At 43.5% G+C, this 16124-nt stretch overlaps 1 protein-coding gene across 1 annotated transcript in view; it reads left to right on the forward strand.

The window, feature by feature from the left end:
- Window positions 1-2411: 2411 nt before the first annotated feature.
- The window catches only part of AGXT2 (alanine--glyoxylate aminotransferase 2), a 47287-nt gene continuing 33574 nt past the window's right edge, over window positions 2412-16124 (forward strand). Inside the window, exons 1-4 of the mRNA XM_061393759.1 lie at window positions 2412-2600; window positions 10502-10590; window positions 11695-11879; window positions 15125-15248. Of these exons, the coding sequence (XP_061249743.1) occupies window positions 2513-2600; window positions 10502-10590; window positions 11695-11879; window positions 15125-15248 (486 nt within the window). The 5' untranslated portion in view covers window positions 2412-2512. The remainder of the gene's footprint in view (window positions 2601-10501; window positions 10591-11694; window positions 11880-15124; window positions 15249-16124) is intronic.

Genomic DNA, 16124 nt, shown 5'->3' on the forward strand with positions numbered 1-16124 from the left:
CCAGGGGAGTTGAGGTCACGTGCCAGACTTCAGGAACTCGGTGTTTTCTCACCTCAGTCTAACAGTGTGACAGCTTAGGCAGCCCGGGGAGATGCTGTGTTGCAACTGGTCTCACTGACGTGGGTCAGTCCCATGGCAGTTGACAAGCCAGACTGCATAATCATCTTCTACAAGCCCCCAAAGCAGAATGGGCTGGGAGCTGGGAACCCACACAAAAGTGGGCAATTTACATTGAATTTAAAACACTTTCTGTGCTTACCTGGTACCCTCACCTCTCCTGGGCATTTGGGATAAAAAGATTGTTTCCCAGATGTTTGTGAAGGATGTGGTCAAGCCAGTTGGTCCTCTGTGAAAGGCGACTCGAGACGTCCACCCTATATGGTATTTCCCCAACCCCACCCTTCTTGAAGGAGGAGATGGAGAGGATGTGACCACTGGTTGAGCCAAGAGCTGGACCCAGGCACTCAGAGGCCCCTCACCCCCTCTTCTGTCCTTGGCATGTGCGTTCTGCCCATCATTCACACAATGGGAACTGGTCCAAGGATGCAGGCTTGAGAGAGTAACGTGTACATTACTGGACAGTGTACCTGACTGACCTCATTTAAGGCCTCTATATAAGATTTTAAGGGGCTTCCCTGGTGACTCAGTGGTAAAGAATCCACCTGTCAATGCAGGAGACACGGGTTCAATCCCTGTTCTGGGAAGATGCCACATTCACGGAGCAACTAAACCTGTGCACCATGCCTATTGAGCCTGTGCTCTAGAGCCTGGGAACCGCAACTACTGAGCTCACTCGCTACAGCTACTGAATCTGAGCACCCTAGAGCCTGTGCTCCGCAACAAGAGAAGCCACTGCAATGAGAAGCCTGTGCATAACCACTAGAGAGTAGCCCCTGCTTGCCGCAACTAGAGAAAAGTCCAGGCAGCAACAAAGACTCAGCACAGCCAAACAGAAATTAAATAAAATTATTTTAAAAAATCATTTTGAGATTCCAGTGGGTAGGGTGCAAAGATCTACACTCCAAAGACAAGCCTCATAAGTAAGTTCCCTTGCTTATTAAATCTGCCACCTACCACTGTGGAGAGACCTGCCTCTTTCTTCTGTCTCTCCTTGCCTTCCATTAACAGGAGCCACTTTCCAAACCAACACCCCCTTACCCTCCCAGCTCCAGTTGCCTTTGTCACTCTCCCCACTTAGGCACTGCCCTACTCCAGAGGCACCCACTCCAGAGCTGCTGGAAGATGTCTATTCACAGAAACCTGGATGGATTTGAAAAGCATGGCTCTGAGTGGGAAAAAAAAAAGTACACATACTTACATAAATTAAAAATGCGTTCACCCCGAACAATACACATTTTACAAGAATGTGTTGCTGTTTGATCACTTAGTCGTGTCCGACTCTGTGACCACATGGACTATAGCTCACCAGGCTCGTCTGTCCATAGGATTCTTCAGACAAGAATTCTGGAATTTCCTTTTTTCCTTCTGGAAATTGCCATTTCCTTCTCCAGGGGGTCTTCCCGACCCAGGGATCAAGCTGGGGTCTTCTACATTGCAGGTGGATTATTTACTGCTGAGTCAGTGGGAAGCCCTTTACGAGAGTACTTACCAAGAAAAAGGTATACATTAAACACACAGAATAGTTACTTATGGAGGTTAAGGGTGCAGGAGAGGCAGGAGTGACAAATGGGAATTTAAGAAATCAAAGCATAGTAAAAATAAAGCCCCCTAAATCCTCAGCTCTCAACTTCTTGCACTATTCTGATACCTAAGGCAGCAGTCCAGGGCCTTCCCTAGCTATTCGATGCCCCTCTGCTTTTCCATGGGCCACCCTCTTCCCCATTAGTGCCTCCTGTCTTCCTCAAGACCCCCAACACCAACAGCAATGTCTTTACCTGTTCACTTCATGCATATCTTCCTTCTTTCTCTTTTTCGCTGTTTCCTTTCTAAGTCACTGACCCTTGGAACTGTATCCTGGCCCTTCTCCCATACCCATCATCACCGTTCCGAGACGTTCATCCAATGAGACCTTCATGGGACACAAAACTAACAAAATAGTCCAGGAGAACCAGAGGGTAGGACGCTGTGGGGGGCGGGGGGCGGGGAGGTTCCAGACGGAGAGAACATAATGTATACCTATGCTGATTCATGTTGATGTATGGCAGAAACCAACACAATAGTGTAAAGCGATTATCCTTCAATTAAAGAAAGTCCAGAAGACTTTTGCTTTGCCTACCTGCCTTCTCTTTTCTCTCCTCCTCCCTCTCTCCTTCCCTCTCCCTCTTTCCTTTGCCCTTTCTCTCCCCTTAAGGCACTGTTGCCAACCACGGAAGCTCTGCGGCCCACCGGAAGTGAAGGTAGTAATCCCTCCACGACTCCCCTCTGGAGCTCCTCCCCTTCCTCCCTAATCTCAAAGTCCAGCTGGTCAGTGAGCAGTTGAGTCCTTTCTCCGTGGGAAGCACAGGTTTAATTGCTCCTGCTTCTGTGGGGACTTGCTTCCTGACTGGGAGAAATGACAGGAGCCTGGGGACATTTGCTGAGATCTTTGCACCTGAAAACCTTATCTCTCTGGATCCCCAAGACGTGCTTTTCCCTTAAGGGTGAGTGGAAACCAGGGGGATGTGGGTCAGTGGAAGGGTCAGTGAGAGCGGAAGGGCTGAGTTCTGGAGCTTGTTGCCTGGAATTCTCGAATTCCAGACAGATCATCTAAGACCTGTGGGCTAGACCCCACCTTGTCAAACCCAGTGCCCCCTTTTCATGTCCAATATTTTGTAATGCATCCTTTCATCCCGAAACAAAAGTCATGGGTAATAAAATCAGACTAGACACAATTTTAAACTAAAAATATTTGCAGAAACATAAAGAGGAATTGGAGAAGGAAATGGCAACCCACTCCAGTGTTCTTGCCTGGAGAATCCCAGGGACGGGGGAGCCTGGTGGGCTGCCATCTATGGGGTCGCACAGAGTCGGACACGACTGAAGCGACTTAGCAGCAGCAGCAGCAGCAAAGAGGAAATAAAAGAAAGCAATTCAAATAATGAAGTATTAACTGTAGTATACAGATGCTTGAACTACTTTAAAAGACATAAAGCATCCTCACAAATTTCTGCCATGCCCCTAAAACGTGGTACCCCCCCCCCCGCCAATTACTAACAAGGAAACTGAGCCTCAGAGAAGTCATTTACCCAAAGCCACCTGAGCCAGGACTAGACTGTGAACCTCTTCTTCCACACAGACTCTCCTTTTTCTCCAGCAGGAACAGACCTGGGGTGGCCAGGTCTGGTGGTAGCTTCATGTATTCCTGATTTTCACACATATCTTGTTTCACTAGGAGCCCACCACCTCCTCACTAATCTCTCTGATGAAATGTGAGCATAAGCAATCATCATCATCTCATTGATGAGACATAGCAAGACCCCATGCCCCACAGGCCCTGAACAAAGGGGACCCTTTTCCATTGCCCTTTGATGATCAATTTTATCTTCATTTTCTCCACATCTTTCCTTTTCCTCTCTCCTGCCTTCCTCTTCCATTTGCTTTCTTCCCCCTTAACAGCTGTGATTCTTTGAAACTTAATATGTATCTGGTGCTCTCATCTTCAAACAAACTTCTTAGGGAATACTATTATCCCATTTCACAGATGAGACAGAAGGATAAAGGATCATTTAAAAATTTGATCAAAGGCAGCAATGTAGACATGACAACTTGAGATTCAAAGCCAGGTCTGTCTGACTCCAAAGTCAGAGTGATTCCACCAGACCTTTTCTAAACCACTCTTCTTCCAGTCTGGTTTGGATTTCTCTTTTCCCCCAGTCATGGGTCCTTTGCCAGAACATTATTTAACTCCAACATTTTCTGTAGAAGGAGAAGGAGCTAGAATTATACCCAGAGTCTCATGCTCGGTAAAGAGGACGCTATCCTAAAAGTACCGGTTGTTGACAAGGCAAGAGAAAATACTGTCTCTGTTGGCCCTTCCCCTTTCCTACCCCAGCCCTGAGGGTTGTGGAGCTGGGCTGGGGGTGGGACCAGGTGAGCCTCGGTGCCTACAAATCTTGATCAACTCAGCAGGGACTCTTCCACCAAGGGCACTGCGGGGGAGAAGTCATCTTGCAAAAACCCACAACACATAGACATGGATGTCCTACTCTACCTGGCTTTTCAAAAACTTTGGTGCTTGACTTCCACTTTCTTACCTACTAGTCTTAAATACCTACCTGCTTGTTTGTTCATCCAAGCACACACTCATTGAACACACACTTCTTATGGACCTGCTGGGTTCTACAAATAAACATTTAGTCAATAAGTAATTGAGCACTTACCCCTGTGCTTAAACTAAGCCACAGTGAGCAAAACAAAACCTTGGCCCTTATGTGTCTCAATGGGGGAGACTGAGGATAAATAGAAAATTGCATAAATATATTTTTAAAATATCCAGTAGAGATATGGGCTATAAATTATGGTGAGGGGATAGAAAAATAAAATGAGGGGAGGGGGAGACAGGGTCCATGTTAGATAGGAAGATCACCTGGTGTAAGTATTGCCAGATATGCAAAAAAAAAAAAAAAAGTGTCACAATCCTTATGTAACACTTACACATATATTGTGTGATATATGTGTGCACGGAATATTTAGCCTTGCCTCTGTTTGACAGGCACAATCACGTTAGGCTAACTATATCCACAAAGTTACAGAAGCAATTTGTTTTTTGGATGAAAGAGTATAGAAAATATCTTCAGTTCAGTTCAGTCGCTCAGTTGTGTCCGACTCTTTGCGTCCCCTGAATCGCAGCAGGCCAGGCCTCCCTGTCCATCACCAACTCCCGGAGTTCACTCAGACTCACGTCCATCGAGTCAGTGATGCCATCCAGCCATCTCATCCTCTGTCGTCCCCTTCTCCTCCTGCCCCCCAGCATCAGAGTCTTTTCCAATGAGTCAACTCTTCACATGAGGTGGCCAAAGTACTGGAGTTTCAGCTTTAGCATCATTCCTTCCAAAGAAATCCCAGGGCTGATCTCCTTCAGAATGGACTGGTTGGATCTCCTTGCAGTCCAAGGGACTCTCAAGAGTCTTCTCCAACACCGCAGTTCAAAAGCATCAATTCTTTGGCACTCAGCCTTCTTCACAGTCCAACTCTCACATCCATACATGACCACAGGAAAAACCATAGCCTTGACTAAACGGACCTTTGTTGGCAAAGTAATGTCTCTGCTTTTCAATATGCTATCTAGGTTGGTCATAACTTTCCTTCCAAGGAGTAAGTGTCTTTTAATTTCATGGCTGCAGTCACCATCTGCAGTGATTTTGGAGCCCCAAAAATAGTCTGACACTGTTTCCACTGTTTCCCCATCTATTTCCCATGAAGTGATGGGACCAGATGCCATGATCTTCGTTTTCGGAATGTTGAGCTTTAAGCCAACTTTTTCACTCTCCACTTTCACTTTCATCAAGAGGCTCTTTAGTTCCTTTTCACTTTCTGCCATCAGGATGGTGTCATCTGCATATCTGAGGTTATTGATATTTCTCCCAGCAATCTTAATTCCAGCTTGTGCTTCTTCCAGCCCAGCCTTTCTCATGATGTACTCTGCATATAAGTTAAATAAGCAGGGTGACAATATACAGCCTTGACATACTCCTTTTCCTATTTGGAACCAGTCTGTTGTTCCATGTCCAGTTCTAACTGTTGCTTCCTTACCTGCATACAAATTTCTCAAGAGGCAGGTTAGGTGGTCTGGTATTCCCATCTCTTTCCGAACTTTCCACAGTTTATTGTGATCCACACAGTCAAAGTCTTCTTAGCCGTGCCTTTTTTACTAATTAGCTAAATTGGAGCTCGTGGTAAAGAATTCACCTGCCAGTGCAGGAGATACAAGAGACTCAGGTTCGATCCCTGGGTCAGGAAGATCCCCTGGAGGAGGAAATGGCAAGCCACTCCAACATTCTTGCCTGGAGAATCCCATGAACAGAGAAGCCTGGTGAGCTACAATCCATGGGGTCTCAAAGAGTCCAACACAACTGAGCGCGCACACACACACACACACAGGATTATTGAATGTATAACATGTTCAGGCAGGTGGGTATACACTCAAACATACTGTTTTGCTACCATCTGCCTTCTGTCCCACAAGGAGGGGTGCATAGGAGAGCGAATTAATTGCACATAACACCCATTTCCAGCTGAGAAACTTCCCAAAACTCCTGCAAAGTCTTTCCTAAGAAAAACATTCAAATTAGCCTAAAAGTAGGTGTTCCACCTACACCACCAGACCATCCTTTCTGCCATCTGAGGACTGATCTAAGCCCATCAGAAGGCTAGGAGGGACTCAGACTAGGCTTGCCCCCAAAAGTGCCAAAAGGAAGGACAAGAGTCACCAGCCTCAGAATCAGGCAGAGCTCTTGCTAGTGAACAACGTCAACTGGCCCCGGTTCACTTTAAGCAAAAGAACACTTATTGGAAGGATATGGAGGGAAGGTGGGAGGTGTTTGTAAGAATCAACAGGATGGTGAGGGGTGGCGCAAAAGTGCAAACACCTCACTTTTAATCACGTCCTCAGCTCTAAGGTGAGTGATAATATCTTCCTTTCTAAACCCATTGGCTATGCCAAGTATCAAATGAGACACCCAAAGTGACAAGTTTGTTTTGTTTTGGTTTGGTTTTGAATTTTTAATGAAATATATTTATTTCGGGTTTTGTTTTTTTAATTGGAATATATTTGCTTTACAATATCATGTTAGTTTCTGCTGTACAGCAATGTGGATCAATGATACATGTACATATATCCCCTCTTTTTTGGATTTCTTTCCCATTTAGGTCACCACAGAGCACTGAGTAGAGTTCCCTGCGCTATACAGTAGGTTCTCATCAGTTATCTATTTTATACATGAGTGTACATATGTCAATCCCAATCTCCCAGGCCATTCCCCCCTCGACAGCTTTTTTAAAGTGACTTAATATGCTATGCAGAAATAAGGTGTCATTAGCACTTTAATAAATTTCTTTAATGTTCTACCAAGTATGAGCATTGTATATTTTCAAATGTTATAGAACCTTTTTTTTTCATTTGAAAGAGTCACAAGCTCTTGATAAATTTCCACTCTGTGTTGAAAGCTGGTTATGAATATTAAAAAAGTTTTTATCATTACAAAGAGAAGTTCCCCTAGAATTTTCACCTGGAAATCCCCATGTGCACACACACAATTTCCAGGAGTCTCAGAGAATCTTTATTAACCTTCAAATCTATGGCATCCTCAAAACAGAGGTAAAAAAAAAATTATTTTGAAAAAAAACAGAGGTTATTTTGACTAGAGAATGCAGGCAATTAACCATGTATTTAGTTTTTTTCTAGTAAATAATGAAAACTGAAGCATTTTGCTTCTTTTTGTCCATTGATTATTGTATTTTCTATTTTTGTTGAGTGTGGGTTGTTTAGCGAGAGAGATTTTCAGCTGTTTTAAGATGTTATCTACATTTTTTTCTTTTTCATTAAAGTACAGATTAGTTTCATGTAGACGAATAGTGATTCAATATTTTTATAAACTATATTCTATTTAAATAATTATAAAATATCGGCTATATGCCCTGTGCTATACAATATATTCTTGTGCTTTACTTATTTTATACATAGTGAAAGTGAAGTCGCTCAGTCGTTTGCAACTCTTTGCGACCCCATGGACTGTAGCTCCTCCACTCATGGGATTTTCCAGGCAAGAGCACTGGAGTGGGTTGCCATTTCCTTCTCCAGGGGATCTTCCCAACCCAGGGATCAAAGCTGGGTCTCCTGCATTATAGGCAGACGCTTTACCATCTGAGCCACCAGGGAAGTTATACATAGTAGTTATACCTTTTAATCTCCTACCCATGTCTTGCCCCTCCCCCCATCCTTCTCACCACTGGTAACCCCTAGTTTGTTCTCTATATCTGTGAGTTGGTGTTTCTTTTTTGTTGTTAATATGGTTATTCACTTGTTTTATTTTTTGGATTCGACATATGTTATCTAGACTTATTTTACTTGTTGACATTATTTTTCCTACTTAATAACTAATCTTTCTTCCTTCCCTCTTCCTTCCTGAGAGCAGAATTTTATGAATTTCATTTTGAGCCCTCATTTCACCATCATATTCCCATGAATTTGGTGAATAAACGAATGATTGAATATACCTATCTTGACCATTTAAAATTCAAGTTTTTCTTTATCAAATTTTTCCAACTCTCCTTATTGTCCTCTCCAGACCACTTTCATAATTTCCTGTAACTTTGGAGTCAAGAGACCTTTCAGTCTCCTCAATGGGTAACTTCAGTTTTACAGATAGGAAAATGAGACTGCAGGATTGAAGAGAATTTGAATTCTTAGAAACACTCAGAATTTTTTTCCCCATCTCAGAAGAGCAACTAATGTAGAGAGAGACAATGAAAAGCTTTTCAAAAGGTGAAATTCTCAGAAAACTTAGGTTTATTTTGGGGTCATTTTTATATATGGGTAGCCAAAGCCATTTGCTTTTAAAGTAAGAGCAAATTAATGACATTCGTGACTATTTTAGAGCAGAAAAGTGAATGAACTCTTTCATGAAAGAAATAAAACATATTCAGAGTCATTACTTTCCAGCTCATTTAAAAACACAATTGTTCATTGTGTTTCTCAGGATGGTGACTCCATAGCCACACAAAACTCCAACATTACATCCATGGATTCAAACTTTCATGCTGAACAAGAGAAATCATTTGCCAAGCTCTCTCCACCTGTAAAATTATCTCTGTACTGACCTTGAACCTCAAAATTAGCAGCATTCTTTTCCAAGAGTACTTATAAAGTTTCTAGACATCTCTTTCAGCTCCAGTGTTCTCTGATTCTATTATTCCATCCCCTGCTATATAGAGGGGTCAAAATCTGTGATAGAAGAGGAGGGTGGAGGTGGCCAGTGAATGAGCAAAATGGTACCAGGCTTGGAGTCAGAAACTCAAAGTTTTGTTCTTCTTCTGTAGCTAACTGGCTTGGTGTTCTTAAATTAATTCACCACTTTAGGGTGGCTTCTACATCTATAAAATGAGCATCTTGACCAAAAGCAAAAAAAAAAAAAAATCTAAGCTTCCTTCTAGCTCCAAATATTTAATGATTCCTCTGGCTCCAGTTTATCTTGTGTTTGTTCTGGTCTTGTGTTTTCATGGACTTTGAGTTGTGTTTTATAAGGTTTTGTCTTCTAGGTCTCCTTGCATGTACATATTATTATAGTCCATGGCCTAGCACCCCTTTTTCATTCTCCCCAACAATAAATAGTCAACAGCCATTCATTCCTTGTTTATTGAGAGCCAACCCAGTACCAGAAACTGGGATTGGCACTGGGATTCAGGGACCAGGCAGCCCAAAGCTTAGAAAGCACCTCCATTAACAGAAAGGATGTACTCCAGCAACCCCCCAGCCCTGAGGGAAGTTTGAGCTGAACAGAGAATTGCAGTCCTTACAGTTCGGCAGAAAAGGGAGGAGCCTCCCAAGTTTGTGAGGAACCAAAGCGGGAGAAACCATGACTTTCCCCAGTAACTTCCATGCCTTCCCTCAGATTCAAGAGGAACTCTTTTTTCCTCCAGAAAATTCATTATTTTTTATTTTTAATTTTATTGAAGTATAGTTGATTTACAATCTTGTGTTCATTTCTGCTATACAGCAAGTGATTCAGCTATACATACATACATATGCATTCTTTTTCATATTCTTTTTCATTATGGTTTATCACAAGATATTACATACAGTTCCCTGTGCTATACAGGAGGACCTTGTTGTTTAAGAAAATTCATTATTGGAATTCCCTGGCTAGGCAGTGGTTAGAACTCTGCCTTTTCACTGCTAAGGGCCTGGGGTCAATTCCTGGTCAGGGAACTAAGATCCTGCAAACCTCAATGAATGGCCGAAAAAACAAAAAGTTAATTATTAAGGGACCTCAGTCCGTGGCCTGTGCAGGTGTCTGGACACTGGCCTGGTGACATAGGAGGCCAGAAAATTCCATTCTCTGATCATGTTCAGCGCCTCCACTTTGGGTTTTTGTTTTGTTTTGCTATTTATTTATTTTATTGGAATATAATTGCTTTATAATGTTGTATTAGTTTCTGCCAGACAATGAAGTAAATCAATTACATGTAGGCATTTGTGACTGAGATGCTCCCAAGCAGGACACCCATCACCTCGCCTCTTTCCCTACCTCCAGTTACCTTCCCCCACATCTCAGACCGCCCCTCTGGCACCATAAGCACCCCAACCCCTTCACCTTTGGGGAGGCACTTCTGAGACTTGTCCTCAATTCTCCTTGCCTGGCTGCCTTGTAATAAACTCTTTCTGAGCTGTTTTAAAAAAAAAAAAAGATACCTCAGTTTTAAATCCAAACTAAAATTTAAATGATTTTCTCAAAACTAAGAAATAAAATTGCCCTCAGGACTTTGATTTGGGTGACGATAGGTCATTTTTACGAATAGGCCTGTGTGATGCTTAGTTAAGGATACTAACCCACTCCGCTTTCAGCCCGTGCTTTCTGGACATCTGTGACCAGGTGCGGTCTTCATACAAAGCCCAGCATGCCACCATGTGACTTCACACCCGAAAGATACCAGGTAAGCGTCGAGGTTTTAGGAGAACTCCAGTGAGGTGGTTCTTCTCAGGAGGGCTCCTCAAGAAAGACCCACAGACCGCCCTGCCTGCCACTGAGCCATCTCAGATATCACAGCCTTCAAGTCAGTGGGAACCTCCGAACTCTCTTACCCCACTCAGTGGTATTGTATGAAGTGAGTGTGTGTGTGTGTGAGAGAGAGAGAGAAAGAGAGCGAGAGGCAGAGATGGGGAGACAAAGCAGAGGGAGACAGAGAGTACAAGGAAGAGACTGTCCACAACCATACATGTATCACAGGGATACAAGTATACATGTACACACCGGAAGAAATACACAGACCACATGTGTGATGGCACACATTTCGTTCCAGCCCATCTATCAGTGCCTGATCTGACCTTCCTGAGTCTGCCATCAGAAAGTGTCGAGTTCTCATTTTGCAGTCATGCAATAAATATTGGACTCGTTCTCTCTCCTTTCCTCTCTTTCTCTCTCACTCTTTCTCTCTCCAACCTCCCCCTCTTCATTCTACATGACGTTCATAAGTTAGAAACTGTAGAATCGATAAAGTCAGGAGGGACCCACAGAGACAAGAACAATAGGACAGAAGCTTTATAATTAAAGTCATGAACACTACAAGCACTCCGTTTTTTTTAATCCTCCAAAAAAAAAAAAAGAAATTAGAGGGAAAAAAAACAGCTTCAGACATTTATTTCAGTCTCTTTTTTCACAGCTAAAATCAACTCAAAGCCAAGGCTTTCTATGGAGAGGTAGAAAATTCCAGCCTCCTTCTTCATGTTTTGGAGACGGTAATGGCAACCCACTCCAGTACTCTTGCCTGGAAAATCCCATGGACGGAGGAGCCTGGTAGGCTGCAGTCCATGGGGTCTTCATGTTTGATGTAGAAAAGGATCAAAGGGCCACATGAATAATTTCCTCCACTTGAGAGGAAGGCTCTGGGTGTATCTTGCAAGGAGGTCCCTGGGCAAAGAGCCACCCTGGTGAGCGAGGGTGTGGGGAGCCCAGATGCTGCTGTGTGGACCTGCTGTTGATCTGTAAGCAACGTGGGAATAAGGAAGATGCTAAGCACTTAACTCTTGTCTACTTACAGTCCCTGGCCTACAGCCGAGTCCTGGAGATCCATAAGCAACATCTCTCTCCTGTGCACACAGCCTATTTCCCGGAGCCCCTGTTGCTCCACCAGGGACACGTGGAGTGGCTCTTTGATCATGAGGGAAACAGATACCTGGATTTCTTTTCTGGGATTGTCACTATCAGTGTTGGTCACTGCCACCCGTGAGTATCCTTGAAATTTCTAGATTTTTCACCCCAAGAGAATATATGGAAAACAGGCTAACGATCATATTAGTGACTCAGAACCTCCATGAAAAACTCTCTCTCTTTAGGCACATGGCAGTTTGTGGCTAACGTGCTCCTTCCTATTTTCTGGGTAACAGTGAAAACAACAACAACAAAAATCTTTGCACCATGCTTTGCCTTTTCTTAACAATTCAAGATTTTGTCATCCTCATGGTACATGCGATGGGATGTGTACCATGTGATCAGAGTATGGCTGTGTGTGTGTTTCTCCTCAGTAGTAGCTATAGCTTTTCAAAGAGAAGGCATGCTCTGAGGAAAGGGCAGTGAAAGTCAAAGTGTTAGTCACTCAGTTGTGTCCGACTCTGTACAACCGCATGGACTGTAGCCCGCCAGGCTTCTCTGTCCATGGAATTCTCCAGGCAAGAATACTGGAGTGGGTAGCCATTCCCTTCTCCAGGAGATCTTCCCGACCGAGGGATCAAACCTGGGTCTCCTGCATTGCAGGCAAATTCTTTACCACTGAGCCACCAGGGAAGCCCAGAGAAGGAGAGCAGAAGAGGAAAGGGCAGAGAAGAAGGGAAAGTCCAGTATTCTCAGAGTACACAGGGCAGGTGTGGGGGGGATAAGAGATGATGAGAGATGAGAAATCACTTCTAATCCAACTCTTCTTTGTCAACTCTGCAATGGAGGAGGAGAGAAAGGATGATAAGAAGATGATGTAACTAACCAGAGCTGAAAATTTATACCAGAAGTGAATGAGTGCGTTAATTTTGAGATTTTCTGTGATTCTGATCATCAGCCCACATGCGGATACCCTGGGCAGGTCCCTCTGTGGTCCGTTTTGTTTGAGTGCAGCCATCTCATTTTAAGATCTGTTCTGGCTTGAGTTTAATAATCTGACCAATAAAACTCATAGTACATGGGGCAAAAATAAAGCACCAAGTCTTAATAAGGTATGGGCCCTTCTGTGCAAGAGAGGGTGAAAGGTCTTTTCCATGAGCACCTGTAAGGCCATGAGGAGGGAGTTATACTCCCAGGTCCAGCCCTCACCTGTTCCTGCCTCAGCTGTCTGCATCTTCAGGAGGAACTAGTCCCAAACGAAGGCTTCCCAGGTGGCGCTAGTGGTAAAGAACTCGTCTGCTAATGCAGGAGATGAAACAGACGCAGGTTCCATCCCTGGGTCAGAAAGATCCCCTGAAGTAGGAAATGACAACCCACTCAAGTATTCTTGCCTTCAGAATCCCATGGATGGAGGAGCCTGGCGGGCTATGGTCCATAGAGTCACAAAGAGTCAGACATGACTGAAGCAACACAGTACATACACACAGTCCTATACCACGTTCTGAGGAGTGTGAAGAATAAATTTCACATACAGTTTAAAACATAAGATAAACATGCATGAAAGAAGTAAAGAAAAAATGAAGTAGAGAGCATTTTTAAACAGTCACATTGAATCCTCCCAATTACATGCAACATGGTGTCTGTGAATGAACCCCTCCTACTGGCTCCCCTGACCTTGGTGCATCTCCTGGCCACCCACTGACCATTCACCTCATCCCTCTGACCCCCTAACTCTGGGTGTTTCAGGCTCTTTCCTGAGCCCACCCCTCTTCTCTCTATACTCCCTTCTTCTCTTGTTATTTCCCCCATAGAATTGGTCTCACCCCATCTCTCCACCTCTTCTCACTTGGTTGCTACATTTCAGCAGCCTCACCCAGCTGTTCAGCCTCGGCTCCTCACCAAGCTATGATAACATGTCTAAGACACCCAACGTGGGCAGTAAGATGCCCCACATCTCCCTCAGCCTCCAGGATACCCCCTGCCCATGATATTCCACCATTAGCTGCAAATCGACATTACAAAAACCAAATCCACTGTGCTTCCCACAAAGCTGTTTCTAGTCTATTCATTTATTCAAGTAGCACATATGAGCCACCTCCTCTGGGTAAGTCCTTGCTAGGAGCTGGGTAGTTAAACAAGACTCGTTGTGCTTCTCAACCAACCCTGGGGTTTCCCCCGATATCACAGGCAAGAATACTAAAATCATCTTGGACCCTTTTCTGCCTTTCACTCCATATAACCAACCTGATACCAAGATCTAGTTTCTCTCCACTGAAATGCCTTTCCCTACTAGCCCCTCTCAGGAAGTTCCAGTGTCCTAGTTCTGTTCCCCCATACGTGGAAGGCTACCATGCCTTCCAGGTAACTGGCCTCACCAATTCCAGTCTTCCCTTCTACCTTCTTGTGGCTCTCAGATTTATTTTGCTAAATAATGCTTTTGTCAAGTGTCTTTTCCACTTAAGAGTTTATTAATAATCCACAATTTTCTGAAGTGAGTTCTGTGGGACACTGATCACAGGAAAGTTTCATTGTTAAAGGGTTCCATTAAAAAATAAGGTTGGGAAACACTTTAAACTCCATCTCTCCCTCCTGGGGAGACACAGGGCACATTAGCCTATTAAAGGTACTGATAAGTCCTGCAGTAAAGAATTTGATCTGGTATTCCTCAAAATTGTTTAACCACTGAACTGATTTTTTTTTTTGGGGGGGGTGTATCAATTATTGATAACAGACTTCAGCCGTTTCTCTTCTTTGGATCAAGTTCAAACACCTTGGCCTGTCTTTTCAAGGCATTCCAAGTCAGGTCTCACATATTTATATACCTTTAGTTCCTTCTTTCCCTCAACGTGAGACTTTGGATCCTTCACAGAATGTGATAGCAGAATGTTCATCAACACCGACCACTACTAAGACCCAAATCTTGGAATCTTCTTTAAAGGAAAAGTTGTTGATCTTATAAACATATGTTTGATTGAGCTATAATTCTTTAGAATAAAATGGAAAGACACCCAGGTTTACATGTAGTCTTCTCTATTTTCCAAACTCTTTAAAGCATAGTTAATAAGAAAATCTAGTTAGAAGAGATTATAACTTCAAAATTCCTTCTTCACTAGGAATTTATCTTTTAAAATCGCCAGCAATCAATCATTTAGTCTCCTGTTGAACACATCTCTTGGTCGGGAATTCATTACCTTTTGAGGCAATACGTTCCATTACCAGATACCTCTGGTGGCTAGAGAAGCTCTTTCTTGTGTTTGGATGAAATCTGCCTCTGGAAACTCTTTGATAAATACCCATAGGGTTTAATTCAATGGTCAGTGTTGTGTGGGGAGGGACATGCCCGCTGCAGTGTGGGTAACTCTGCCCTTCTGTTTATCCAGAAAAGTAAATGCAGCGGCACAAAGGCAGCTGGGCCGCCTGTGGCATACAAGTTCTGTCTTCTTCCACCCTCTGATCCACGAATATGCAGAGAAGCTTTCAGCACTTCTTCCTGAGCCTTTGAAGGTCTGATGCTTATAACTCAAAGGGGCAGGATCTGCTGATCCCAGGGAAGCCAGACGGGGAAATGAGAATATGGGTGCAGAATCTGGTCTGTGCACTGAACATCTAAAGTGAGTGTACTAGTAGCCATGTCTGAAAGCACTCAAGGAGAAGAGAGAAGTCAATGAATTGCTACTAAAACCAGTTGACATTCACTTCATCAGCTCCAAGTGGCTGCCTCTCCTTGATCATTCTCCTTACCATATCTTTGCAGACATCACTTAAGGGGTGCCCCAGCCTTCCTGACACTCTCCTCTGTGTTACTCAGGAAGTGTTCATCTTTTGGCTCCACAGTGCCTCTGCCAAGTCATTGGCATTTCTTCTTTAACAAAGAGTGAAGCCATTTTTTTTAGAAAATTAATATACCGTTAAATTCATTTGGTCTGAGATGCAGTTTGATATTTTTGCTAAATGGGATGTTTTTCTGCATCTGAAATGATTGACTTTTTTAACTGGATTGAGAAGTTAAAATGTTGGCCAAAATTTGCATTTCGGGATTCAATGAGTTAATATCTATGTGAAACAGTGCACCGTACCTAGTGTCAGCTATGATTGTTACTTTACCATATTATCTAAGTACCCTACTTCCTATACAATCTAAAAGAGATGAAGAAAAATAGCTGTAACCTAAGTTTAGGGCAGGACTCCAAACTCTTGGTTACCTCAGTCAGGAACCCCAACACTGGATCCAGCAAATTTGGATGGTGTTGAGTGCTTGTGCATGCTCAGTCGTGTCCGACTCTTTGCAACCTTGTGGACTGTAGCCCACCAGGCTCCTATGTCCAAGGAATTTTCCAGGCAAGAATATTGGAATGGGTTGCCATTTCCTACTCCAGGGGA

This window comes from Bos javanicus, chromosome 20 (genome assembly GCF_032452875.1).
Source record: "Bos javanicus breed banteng chromosome 20, ARS-OSU_banteng_1.0, whole genome shotgun sequence".
NCBI lineage: Eukaryota > Metazoa > Chordata > Mammalia > Artiodactyla > Bovidae > Bos > Bos javanicus.